At 38.5% G+C, this 14,403-nt stretch overlaps 1 protein-coding gene across 1 annotated transcript; it reads right to left on the reverse strand.

Moving 5' to 3' along the window:
• Positions 828-1,633, reverse strand: LOC109842337. Its single transcript, XM_020411228.1, has 2 exons — positions 1,279-1,633; positions 828-1,177 (listed from the first exon to the last, which is right to left on the reverse strand). Exons 1-2 carry the CDS (start codon positions 1,631-1,633, stop codon positions 828-830), a joined length of 705 nt encoding a protein of 234 aa, XP_020266817.1.

Consider the following 14,403-nt stretch of genomic DNA (forward strand, 5'->3'; position numbering starts at 1 on the left):
TATCAATATCACTGCTTACTCTTGGCTTGTTAAGGATTATAATCCAAATTTTAGTTTTAATCATCTTGACCATTTGATTTGGACTCCTGTATTGCTGCCGAAAAATTCTTGCATTTCTTTCTTGCCAAATGTAGTAAATAGTTACAGTTAAAGCCAGTCTTTTCAACTTTTGTTTAAGCGCTTTCCCTCTCAACCTGATGATGAACCAATGAATGATTTGTTGCCAGCAGCATGATATCCAATTGAACCCCAACCAGTTCATAATGCTATTCCACACTTCACAAGAATATGCACATTCGAAGAACAAATGATCTCTGGTCTCACATTCAGCTCCAGAACATAGACAACAGTTATTTGAATCAGCGACCCCTCTTCTGAGAAGCCTATCTTGAGTGAGGATTCTATCTTGTAGGACTAACTAGCACATAAAAGAGTGCTTCGGAACATTGAATCCTCCCCAAACCACATTATACCATGACACTTTCTGAGAACCAGGGGATAGTGCATTATACAGGTCTGAAAGCCTTAGTTTAGCACTATGATGACATGAGTTGATGAGTTGCTTCAGATTTTTTTCACCTTCACACATAGTCATAACTTTATCTCTTGTTCTAATCAATTGCATCCACATCCATGAATCTCTTGTTTTAGATTTGACCTGCCAAATGTCTCTATGTTTTAAATAGGTTTCATGAACCTATTTAATCCACAGAGACTCTTTGCTAATATGAATATACCAGATATATCTCAGAGCTGAAGCAACATTTCACCTATATGCAGAAAAAAATGCCCAAACCTCCTTGTTTTTTATTCATGCATACTCGCTCCTATGACACAAGCGGAGCTTTAAAAGTTTGATCATTTTTACCCCACAAGAACATCCTGCAAATTTCATCAATTTTCTTCAATGCACTGATTGGTAGGATATAGTTTGAGGTCCAAAAGGTTTGAATTCCAAGAATCACACTCTTGATGACTTGCATTCTACCAGCATAAGAGAGATTCCTGTTTTTCAACCAACTTTTGAATTGACCAATAATCCTTGTGAAGAGCGGATTGCAATCCATGTAAGCCAATCTTTTTGAAACTAAAGGCACTCCTAAATACTTGTCAGGCATTATTCCAGAAGAGAATCCCAGCAGATTGTGAATTGAAGCCTTAACATTTTCATCAACACCTCCATAGAAAATAGAGCTTTTATCTAGGTTAGCTTCTAAGCCTGAACTTCACTGAAATTCCTTATACACTGGTGTAGCTTTGATACTGAATTCATATCACCTCTGGAGAATAAGAACAAATCATCAGCAAAAATAAGGTGAGCTATTTTTACCTTTGCACACTTAGGATGGTATTTGAATGATTTATCATGCTTCAGAAGATTCAGACTCCTTGACAAGTATTCCATGCACAGAATGACCAAATAGGGGGAGAGGGGATCCCCTTGCCTAAGGCCACGGTCTCCCTTGAAATAACCATGGAGGGAACCATTAAGAGAGATTGAATACTTAGGGGAGGTTATACATGCCATTATCCAGTTTATCATTGCAATAGGAAAACCCAACCCTTTGAGCATATATGATAGGAATTTCCAACTAACTGTGTCAAAGGCCTTCTTGATGTCAACATTTAACATGACTCTAGGAGAAAGATTCTTCCTGCTGTAGTTTTTGACCAATTCATGGGCTAACATAATGTTACTTGAGATTAGCCTACCTTTTACAAAAGCACACTGAGCTTCATTCACCAAAACCCCAAAACTTTTTTAATCTTGTTAGTTAGAATTTTTGTGATGAACTTGTATATACAGTTAAAGCAGGAGATAAGCCTGAAATCTGAACATGTTTAATATGTATTTGAATGGCAACTCGTGGACAAATTTGTTCCCTAACGTGAAACAAATATTTCATCTTGATCTTCCCTGCACTTGATTGTCATGCTGATATGATGATATTTGTTTTGTATTCAATGGGAGTCATGCCATAGATATCGACGAACCTAAATTGAGTGCTGAACAAGATTCTCACGCAACACATTGTCTCTTTCCTATCGATCTATTGGATACATTCTTAATTAATTTCAAGAATACCGAAGTTTTTGTTTTCAATATGTATAAAATCCTAAATAATCAATTCACTTTCAGAAAATATCACTATGTGGTCATATACTGCATTTTCTCTTTCTCTAGAGAAAATATTACAAATCCGAAAATAGCTTGATTTCTTTTCAATCGTGTTTTATGTTACTAATGTTGGTTTTGGAAGTGTGAAGATTGAAACTTGAAGAAAAATCATCAAAGAAGCAGAAAAGCCCCTATCGGTCGACCGACAGACGTGTGTCGGTCAACCAAATCGACTGCAGGAAAACAACCCAGGAAACTCACTCCGGCCGGTCGACTGAAGCTTGATGACGGTCGACCGAGAGTGGTCATCTGGTCGACCGAAGATAGGTTACCGGTCGACCGAAAACGTGTACGAGAAGCTGATTACAGGAAGGTGTTCTGGCCGGTTGATCGACACCCATGGTTCGGTTGACCGAAAGCGGTTTTTCCAGTTTCCTAAATTGTTTGGGAATCTGTTTTGGGCTGGGATACTATATATACCTTGATATGTTTTTAGGGTTTGTAAAACAAGAAAAAAGAGGGTTTTGACGGCTCTTTGAGATTAGAAATCTTAGAGAGAGAGAGAGACGTATTGCGAGCATTGTAATCTTCTTTAATTAATCAAAGAATTATGTGGTGTGGATCCCGAGGACGTAGGTACGTTGCTGAACCTCGTTAAATCTGCTGTGTTCCTTCTTGTTAATATTTCCTACAAATTTTCTTTTATTTGCGATGATTTTCCTACTTGTTAAACTCTTAGCACAAGATCCGGAAGGGCACGAGTTTGATTGATTGTTTCGAACCCCCAACAATTGGTATCAGAGCTTCATTCAGGGGATTTGTGCGAGAGCCATGGCAGAGGAAAGTAAATCGAAGATTGAGAAGTTTGACGGGTCAGATTTTGCTTACTAGAAGTCACAGATAGAGGACTATCTGTACCAGAAGGACCTTTACCGTTCGTTGATGGGCAAGGCTAAGGGAAAGAAGAAAGAGGAACCAGACAAGGACTAAAAATAATTGGGTCGAAAGGCTCTAAGGTAGATCCGATTGTCACTCGCCAAATCAGTCACCCACAATATATTGAAGGAGAAGACGACGGTGGGGCTTATGGAAGCGCTCACGACGATGTACGAGCAACCATCAGCTACAAACAAGTTGCATCTTGTCAAAACACTCTTCAATCTCAAGATGGAAGAAGGATGCTCCTTCACGATGCATCTCAATGAGTTTAACATGATTGTTGATCAACTTATCTCCATGGACATCATGTTTGATGACGTAGTGCAGGCCCTATTGATTCTATCGCAGTTACCGAATAGTTGGGCAGGTTGTGTGACCGCAATTAGCAACTCGGTGGGGAAGAAAAAGTTGAAGCTGAGTGAGGTTGTTAGCATGATTCTATCCGAGGAGGTTAGAAGGAAATCGTCCGAATCAGAAGGTTCAGGTTCAGTCTGAAATCTCAAGCAGACAGGCTGTAGCCAGAAGAAGGGTAACCAGAGCAGGAATCGGTCGAAGTCGAAGAAGAAGAGGTCAAACTTGAAGGTTAGGCCTATTAAAGAGAAGTGTTGGAACTATGACCAGGAGGGCCATATGTCTTCAGCCTATAAAGCACAAAAGAAAGATGCGAATGAGCAAGAGGCTCACATCATACAAGATGCCTTAATCCTTGCTATGGACAGTGATTCTGATTCTTGGGTTATTGACTCAGGAGGTGTTGGACCCTAGAGGGGGGGGGGGGGGTTAGGGTCAAGAGGCTCTAATATGCAATAAAAATAAAACACAAGCAAACCACAAAACAGAAATGCAATCAAAGTAAGAGAGATAGGGTTAGGAATCGTTATCCTTGACGCGCGATGTGTTAACGAGGTTCGGCCCGCTGACCTACGTCCCCGCTCCCCACTCTCGAGGAGAAATCCACTACACACCCGGTTTGGAAGCCGGAACTTCGTCTACACAGCGATCTCACACGATCTCTCACTACACAGTTTGATCTCAACAGATCACACTCCCTCACAGTTGATCTACACAAGATCTCACTCACACAGCAGAAGAAAAGATGCAAGACTCTCTCTTTACACAGCCCCTATGGCAAAGAGAAGGATTACAGAAGCTGGGAAGTGAACACACACAAAACCACAGAGAAAAAACACTAAGAACAGGTTTGAAAATTTTTCTCAGGAAGACAGCGTCTCTCTCTGGTTTTTGCAAACGTTAGGGCAAGTTGAAGAAGAAGAAGTCTGGGTTTAAATAAAAGAGATTAAACATTTTAAAAAACACAACTCAATCTTCCCAATTAAGAAAATAATCTCCTTTTCAGACCATTACCACAGACTGTGCCAAACACGGTTAAGTGAAAGCACAGCAAACGAGGCAATTGACCGTTTGAAAAACAAGTCGCGGCTGACCGAAGAAGATTTCGGTTGACCGAAGGGATTTTCGGTCGACTGAAAAAATGCTTCGGTCGACCGACCGAAAAACCGGTCGACCGCGAACAACAGTGAAAACCCAGAAAAAAGCAGAGCCATCATCGGTCGACCGGCGCGGTCGACCGATATAAAAATCGAGATTTCGGTCGACCGCACCGGTCGACCGACGACCTCTCTGGAACTCAGTAACGAATGATCATATGTGCGGTCGACCGGTCGACCGTATTCTGATACATTGCAGAAACTGATTTTTGACTTAACTAAAATATTTGCAAAATATTTATTTGATCTCTGAAAATTATGAAACTTTGTAAAATGTTTTTAATACTAAAAACAAACTGTTTGGAAAAAGAATTTTGCAGATATGTCCTCATACTTGTGAAAAATAGTATTTTGTGAAAAACGCTTAAAAACATAAGTATGAAAACGTGTGTGTGATTCCCAATAGCTTCAAGTGAAATCAGTAACTCTTTGCCTACATTCTAGCACTAGAGAGAAAATAAAAACTAGCTAATATCCTCACATAGAGTAAAGTTCTTGAGTCTTGATATAGCTTTAATTTTGATGAAGCTTTTATATGAATTTGTTGTTCTTGAGATAACATTGCTTCATCATTATGCCTCCTCCTCCTTTGGATATCATCGTTGTAGCGTATGTTCCATCCAATTCTCCATTTATGGCACTAACAAGCTTGATAAATGAATTTACTATATTTGCACTCAATAAGCCATTAGTACCGATAATGGTGGTTGTAAAACATCATCAAAACATAAGGGCTAACAGGAGGCTAATTCCACGCCACTGCTAATAGGAAGCTTCTTCAGAACTATGTAGTAGGAGACTTTGGGAAAATGTACTTGGGAAACAACGACCCTTGTAGTATTGTTGGAAGAGGCGACGTGCAGATTTAGATGAAGGGCTCTAAGTAGAATCTAAAGAACGTCAGACACATACCGAACCTGAAGAGGAATCTTATTTTGGTAGGCCAGCTTGGAGCGGAAGGCTATATTTTAACTTTTACCGGAGATTCGTGGAAAATCTCTAACGGTACTATAGTGGTTGCCCGACAACAAAACAGAAACTCTTTACCTCTCTTCACATGTGGGTGACACCCTCGTAATTGCAGATGACAAGGAGAGTGCAGATTTGTGACACAATAGGTTGGGACATATGAGTGAGAAGGGTATGAAGATTCTACACTCACAAGAAAAGCCAACCGGTATCGATTCGGTGAAAGTTGGTGTTTGTGAAGACTGCATCTACAGGAAGTAGAAGAGGGTCAGCTTTCAGAAGGGTGGAAGACCACCTAAAGCTCAGAAGCTAGAGCTTATTTATACAGATGTATGGGGTCTAGCTAGCAAGTCTTCTCTTGGCGGTTCGGCGTACTATGTCACATTTATCGACGATCTCTCGAGAAAGGTGTGAGTATACTTCATGAAGCACAAGTCAGAAGTGTTTGGGATCTTCAAAAAGTAAAAAACCATGGTGGAGAACAAGACAGATCTGAAGGTGAAGTGTCTGAGATCAGACAATGGTGGAGAATATAGGCTGAAGGAGTTCAAGAAGTTTTTGAAAAACCCTAATGCTACTAGGAAGTGCTCTGATACCTATTGAAAGCACCCTAATGCCACTAGGAAAGAACCCTAGGGGGGAGGGTTTATGCTAATCTAATCCGATTTAATACCAAATAAAACTAATTAACAAATATCCTAGCAAATTAGATATGCAACAAGATATATACGAAAGGATATACAAACAAATGTAAACAAATATAAACAATATGGTGGATGAATAAAACAATGAGAGAATGACAATAAGGATGAACAAAAATAAATACGCCAAGCCAAACTCAAACAAGCAAAAATAATCACGGAGTTTGGACCTTCTGTCCTACGTCTCCACTCCCCACTCCTGGGGAGAATCCACTATACAACCAGATTTTCTACGCTCACCCGAATAACGTTTACACTCACACTCGGTTTTCTAGTTGATCGAAAACTTTACAATCACTCACAATATAAACACACTAACTACCACCTCAAGTATTGGTCTCTAGTCCGTGTCTCCCTCAAGTACTCGGAATTACTACCTCTCTAGGCTTTACTACCGACGTCATTTCTCTTGGGACAACCCCATCTCTTACCACACACTCCTCTTGGTGTACTAGTGTAATACAAAGCGAACCTCACAATTTAGCTCGCTAACAACAAATGATTTGTTCTCTAACAAGATGAGAACTCAATTAAGCTCACTCTCAATGTCACAAACTTACAACCCCAAATATACTATATATGAAAATACTAAAAGCTCAAGTGGGTGTGTGTAACAAAAAGATAAATTAAAACAAGTCTAAACTCAATTAAAATCTAGCTTTAAAAAAAATAATTAACAAACAAATAAATATAAAGCTAGAAAGAGTTTAGGGAAACTTCTTTATAGATCAAGAGAGAGAGGGAGATGAGTTGAATGGCCAAACACCAAAAATTATCTCCTCAACACCAAAAATTATCTCCTCAAGCCCTTGTGAAAATTTCTTCACAAACTAAACTCTTAAACACACTTGAAAAATAAACTAAACTCTTGTAAACTTGTTTTTAAAACTTCTTGATCAATTCTAGAAGTGAGGATATGTGGGGTATTAATAGGAAACCCCAAAGCCAAGAAGAAACAAACAAAATCCAGCAAAAAGACAAAAATAACAGAAACAAAAAACTAGTCGTTATAACTTCAGTCGACTGACGAGTTTTATCAGTTGACTGATGAGTTTCATCAACTGACTAATGAGCTGACCGTTGTAGGTATTTTCCAGATCGTTGTAGACATTTTCCAGCTCATCAGTCAACTGACGATCTTTTCAGTCGACTGATGACCTCATCAGTCAACTGGTTGCTCGACCAACATAAAAACAGAAACTATTGACTATTTCAGGTGTTTTTATCAGTTGACTGAACACTTGCATCAGTCGACTGATAATACATTATCAGCCTGATTTGAATAGTAAAACTAATTTTTGAAGTACTTTTAAAAATATCAAATAAATTTAGAAAAATATAAAATTTTGGGAAATGATTGTAAACATAAAAATGAACATGTTACAAAAATTAGTTTTGAAAAAGCACATCCCATTTGTAAAATATCATCATTTTACAAATATGTCCAAAACATGAAAACATGAGATACTTGAATTTTGATGTTTTGAAATAAACCAAGTTTTGAAACTTTTTAAAACAATTTTATAGACTTGATTAAAGATATAAACTATTGTTGTTAAGTCTATAAACCAAAAACTCAAAATTATACAAAAATAAAGTTTTGCACAATATGCATTTAACAAAATGATATATATGAAACATAAAATATGTATATGAATGTATAAGTACTACACACATAATATAAAACCTAAACTAATATACCAAGCAATGATCTTGATCTTCAATAAACTCTTCTTGGTAAACTTACGGATGAAGCTTGAACTTGAATCTTTAATTTAAATTGTAAGGTTTCATACCACAATTCCGTCAACCTTCATTGGATATGATCGTTGAAGCGTAATTCCATCCAACCTCAAACATATTGTTTGTCTATAATAAATACAAAAACACAAACACTAGACAAACAACATTAGTAGTAAATTATTTGTTAAACATCATCAAAATAAAAAGGCCAATAGTTTTGTGCTCTAAATGAGATTCGTTTGGAGAGGACTACTCCAGGGACACCACAACAGAATGGCATTGCAGAAAGGATGAATAGAACATTGACAGAGCGTACGAGGAGCATGCGTTTACATACAGGTCTACCTAAGATATTTTGGACGGATGCGGTGCATACAACAGCTTATCTGATTAATCATATGCCATTAATTCCATTGGATTTTGGGATTCAAGAAGAGATTTAGAGTGACAAGACGGTTAATCTCTCACACTTGTGAGTATTTAGCTACATGGCATATGTTCATATTAGTGACCATGTCAGGGACAAGCTAGAAGCTAAGTCACAGAAGCGTACATTCATTGGATACGGCATTGATGAGTTTGGGTATCATCTTTGGGATAAGAAGAATAGGAAAATTATCAGGAGTAGAGATGTGATATTCAATGAGGAGGTGATGAACAAGGACATGAATAATACCAATGATAGCCAAAACAATGGGAACAATACTAAGGATGCGGGTGGATCCGAGTACATAGACTTAGAGGAACTTCCAGATGTGGGAGATAATGTTAGTTATGACCGAAGAACGGAGGAGACTCCAGGTGCAGAAACAATTATCCAGGACATGGAGCTTAGGAGGTCATCCATGTTACCTAAATCGAATCCCATATATCTTTCGTCACTTGATTATTTGCTTTTGATAGATAATCGTGAACCAGAGTGCTATGAGGAGGCTATGCAAGTGAGTGAAACTCAGTAGTGGGAGCATGCGATGCAAGAAGAAATGGATTCTTTACACATTAATGAGATATGAGAGTTAGCCCAACTATCTGTATAGAAAAAAAACCTTACATAACAAATGGTTGTATCGGGTCAAACAGGAGAGTGAGGGAAGCAAGAGGTACAGGATCAGATTAGGTATGAAAGGGTTCTAACAACGAGAAAGAGTGGATTATATAGAGATATTTCCCCATTGTGAAGCTTACAACCATTAGAATGGTGTTGAGCTGAGTAGCTGCAGAAGATCTCTACCTTGAGCAGTTAGATGTGAAGACTGTCTTTCTTCATGGTGACTTGGATGAAGAAATCTGCATGAAGCAACTTGTTGGTTTTATTAAAGAAGGAAAGGAAGAGATGGTGTGTAAGCTCAAGAAGAGCTTGTACGGTTTGAAACATGCTCCGAGACAGTGGTATAAGAAGTTCGACAACTTCTTGCAGAGCAATAGTTATGGAATATGTAATTCGGATCATTATTGCTACTTTAAGATATTCGAGTCTAGCTATATCATATTATTATTGTATGTTGATGACATGTTAGTTGCAGGACCATGTTTAAAGAAGATAAATAAATTGAAGAAGCAATTGGCGAAGGAATTTGCTATGAAGGATCTAGGTGTAGTGAAGCAAATTCTTGGGATGCGAATCAGTAGAGATAAAGCTGAAGGGATGCTGAAGTTGAGTCAAGTTGAATACATCGAGAAGGTACTTCAGAGGTTCAACATGGAAAATGCTAAGCCCGTTAGCACACCCCTTGGAAATCAATTCAAGCTATCTAAGGAGCAATCACCCAAGACAGATACATAGAAGGAGCACATGAGCAGAGTGCTATATTCATCAGCTATTGATAGTCTTATGTACGCGATGGTTTGCACGAGGCCGGATATCGCCCATACAGTGAGAGTTGTGAGCATGTTTGCAAGTAATCCAGGGAAGCAACATTGAGAGGTCGTGAAGTGGGTATTGCGATACTTGAGAGGAACTACGGATATACCACTATGTTTTAGGAGGAAGGAGTTGGTACTATGAGGATACGTGAATACAAATTTTATCGGTGATCATGATACGAGGTGAAATACCATGGGATATGTTTATACTTTAGCGTCGACAGCAGTGAACTGGGTCTCACGTCTACAGAAGATTATAACATTGTTCACGACTGAGGTAGAGTATGTCGCAATGACTAAAGCCAGCAAGGAGATGATTTGGTTGACCAGGTGCCTGGACGAGTTAGATTTAAAGCAGGAGAATGACGTTCTTTATTGTGAGAGCCAGAGTGCTATACACCTTACCAAGAATCCAGTATATCATGCTAGAACGAAGCACATCGATATACGATACCACTTCATATGCTTGCAGATTGAGGACTGTAAGTTATGATTGGAGAGGTTTTGGAAAGCTAAAATCCTACAGATATGTTGTCGAAAGCAGTGACTATTGACAAACTGGAGTTGTGCGCAACTTCAGTGGGCCTTCACGCGAAGGAGATGAAGGCAGAGCCACACTAGGAGGATCGATGGGATCGTCGAGATAATGATGATTGAAGAATAGATTTTTTCGGGTAGGAGAAGATGCTTGCTGCACGAGAAGCTGATTACAGGAAGGTGTTCTGGCCAGTCGACCGACACCCATGGTTCGGTCTATCGAAAGCGGTTTTTCCAGTTTCCTAAATTGTTTGGGAATCTGTTTTTGGCTGGGATACTATATATACCTTGATATATTTTTAGGGTTTGTAAAACACGGAAAAAGAGGGTTTTAACGGCTCTTTAAGATTAGAATTCTTAGAGAGAGAGAGAGACCTATTGCAAGCATGATAATCTTCTTCAATTAATCAAATAATTGTGTGGTGTGGCTCCCGAGGATGTACGCACATTGTCAAACCTCGTTAAATCTGGTGTGTTCCTTCTTGTTTATCTTTCCTGCAAATTTTCTTTTATTTGCGATGATTTTCTAACTTGTTAAACTCTTACCACAAGATCCGTAAGGGCACGAGTTCGATTGATTGTTTCGAACCCCTAACAACTAACTCACTTATCTACGTATCGGTTACTTGATAATATATAAATAGTTACTCAATTTATCATTTATTTATTTATTTCAAGAAAAACAAAGAAAATATCCATTCCTTCTCAGCAACTTTTTCTCCATCGTCGATGTCGATATTATTGTATGTGTTAGTAGTAGGTTTAGTACCACATCGGTTATAAGGGCACACCTCAACCCTACATTAACTTTTATATATATATATATATATATATATATATATATATATATATATATATATATATATATATATATACATATATATATATAATACATATATATATATATATATACATATATATATATATATATATATATATATATATATATATATATATATATAATATATATATATATATATATAATATATATATATAATATATATATATATATATATATATATATATATTATAATATATATATATATATATATATATATATATATATATATATATATTATATAATATATATATATATATAGACACACACACACACACACACACATTCAATACTTAATCTAAGGGAAATTTACCTCAAGACTCTCTCTCTCCTTTAACATGGTATCAGAGCAAGGTTAATCTTTTGGCCAAATCTTGGCCTCGCCGCATTACGGTTTCTTCGTTGTCGTCTCCATGCTTGTCGCATCGCGGCCTCCGTGGCAGCCATCTCTCGACCTCACACAAACGACATCGTCGTTTCACATTCAGTAATGGCATCGCCATTTCAAGACTGTCTCTCGGTCTCAAACTAACTGCATCGCCGTTTCAAACCGTCTCTCGACCTCAAACGAATGGCATCGCCGTTTCACACTCAGTAACGACATCGCCTTTTCGATCCATCTTGACGTCTCAATGTTTCAACATCGGCGCTGATACATCATGGGTTTTATTTTTTTGTGGGCCTCCCTTGCATTGTCACTTAGTTGTGGGCTTTCCAACATTGTGTTACACTTAACTGTTAATATGCCTCCTTCAGAAAAGATCCCTAAACCATCCCAGCCCCTCAATGATCAAACTGATTGGGCGGGGTGGTCCACCATTGTCGTAAATGCCTTGCATGGTGCTGGTTTCTTGATCATCTTACCAGTTTGGGATCAGTTCCACCATCTATCAGCATTGTTACTTCCTCCAGTACTGTTACATCTGACAGTAATGATACCGATCTTCAAACTGCACGTGCTCTCTATGTAAAGGAGAGTTCAGACTGACAATTGTAGGCATTAAAAATTGTCTATAGTTCCCGCACGTAGCTCGAGAAGAAGAGAAGGTAATGAACACTATTATCTAAGTCAAAGAGGATTATTTGATGCCATAAAGAAGCAAACAAGTACATGAAGTGAGTCGACGAAGTGTATGAGTCAATAGAATGCGCGAAACAGTGAAACGATAAGCGAAACACCTTGTTTGTTTCGCCCACATGGGCGAAACACACATGCTGTTTCGCTCGTTCAGCCTCCTGACGACTCATATTTCTATAGAATTCCAGGATTCATTCTTTCCAGAGCCTCCCCAACTGACTTGAGGCTATCTTTAAACATGGAAAAGTGGTTATCAATTGAATATAATATCAAATCGTGAATTTTTATCCGAAAACATGGCACCCGAATCCTATAAATACACTTCTAGGGCCCCTATACACAGGGATCTGAAATTTCAGACTTGGAGGCGAAGCCCTGACGTTTTGGAGAGCAAGGAGCATGAATTTTAGATCTAAAGGCGAGTCTTGGCGAGTTCTTCAGCAGAAAGAGGAAGAGTTCGAGAGATTTGCAACCCCTTTAGCATCCTTCACATGTTTCCTTAAGATCAGACTTCATTTTGATCTTGAGAAGAGTACTCATCTCACTTTATTAAGATATTTACTTCAGTTCTTGTTTCCTTTATGAAACAAGATCTACTGGATCTGATAATTAGTTGTCCACGGATCAAAGAGTCCCCAGCACAAGCAAAGATCCCACCCAAGTTGCGATCGATAAACGATCATGCATGTGTTTCTAGGAGATCCCCCTGTTTGTTTTTATTATGTAAGAAAGTCTTATAAAAAGACTAACTTTCTTTTTTTGAATCTGTAAGACGATAAACATGTAATTGATTCAACAATAAAAAAGATATTCGATGCAAACAGTAGTTGTAGGAATTTCATGTCATGGATTATCTCACTCGATGTGTTGGCTCTGGTCTCACTATCGAGATTGGCTCACTTTCCTCTGCTCGGGCTATGTGGAGTCATCTCACTGAGCGCTTCACAGAGTGCTCTGGTGCACGGGATGCATATCTTCTGCAACGTGTCACTATACAACGTAAATGTAGTTCCTCTCTGTAGTCTCATTTTGGTCAAATACAAGCCTATTGGACAGAATCACGCTCTATGCTTCCTTGACATAATTCCACATATGAAGACTAGCTAGCTTAGTATGAACGGCACGAGGTGCATCAACTATTTCAGTCCCTTCCTGAATATTTAACTATGACTAACCAACTACTTCATCAACCTTAATTTTTAACTTTTTCCTCAGTTACAAGAGCTCTCACTACTTATGAGATACAACAGCAGACCGCACAACTCAATTTGACAACGGATGCTCCTGCCTCTTCACTTGAGACTGTTCTGTCTGTACCAGTCCTTGCTCCTATTATGAATCGTACTTCTCAACAGGTTCGATCTAAGCTTTTTTGCACATATTGCAAGAAGGAGAGACACCGCATTGAGACATGCTTCAAGCTTCATCCTGAGTTATATTCCATAGGCACCGGTCGTGGTCGGCGACCCCCTTAGTCTCAACACTCTCATGCACCAGAATTGCTGGCCATTGCTATACCATCTACCACTTCTGACACTACTATTTAAGCTATTGAAAATCTTCGCCGTTAACTTGATGCTCTTCAGCATACCATTTCTACATCACTGTATGGCTTTGCTAACTCATCGACTGCACATGTCTCTGGTATGAATGATCTCTGGATTTTTGACTCTAGCTATTCCTTTCATATGACTCGTAATGCCTCACTCTTATTCTCTGTCTTCACTTCATATTCTCTTCCCACTATCTACACGACTGCTGGACAACCATTGTCTATCACTCAATATGGCTCTATCACCCCACAAAATGACCCATCTGGTCGTCTAACACTTGGCCCCGTCTATGTTGCTCCTCAGTTGTGCTTGAATTTAATTTTTATTAATTTTTTATGTATGGCTAGCCTGCTTGTCTCATTTTTTTGATACTTATCTTGTGCAGGATCCACAGACGGGCAAGATTATTGGGGCTGGTCATAGGAGGCACATGCTATATTTTCCGAAATATATTCACCTTCCAAAGTTTATACGTCCACATTCTCTTATTGCTTCTGTTTGTCCATCAAAACCTTCTACCTCACTTCCTGCCAATTTATGGCATAGACGACATGG

This window comes from Asparagus officinalis, chromosome 5, assembly GCF_001876935.1.
Source record: "Asparagus officinalis chromosome 5, Aspof.V1, whole genome shotgun sequence".
Lineage (NCBI taxonomy): Eukaryota > Viridiplantae > Streptophyta > Magnoliopsida > Asparagales > Asparagaceae > Asparagus > Asparagus officinalis.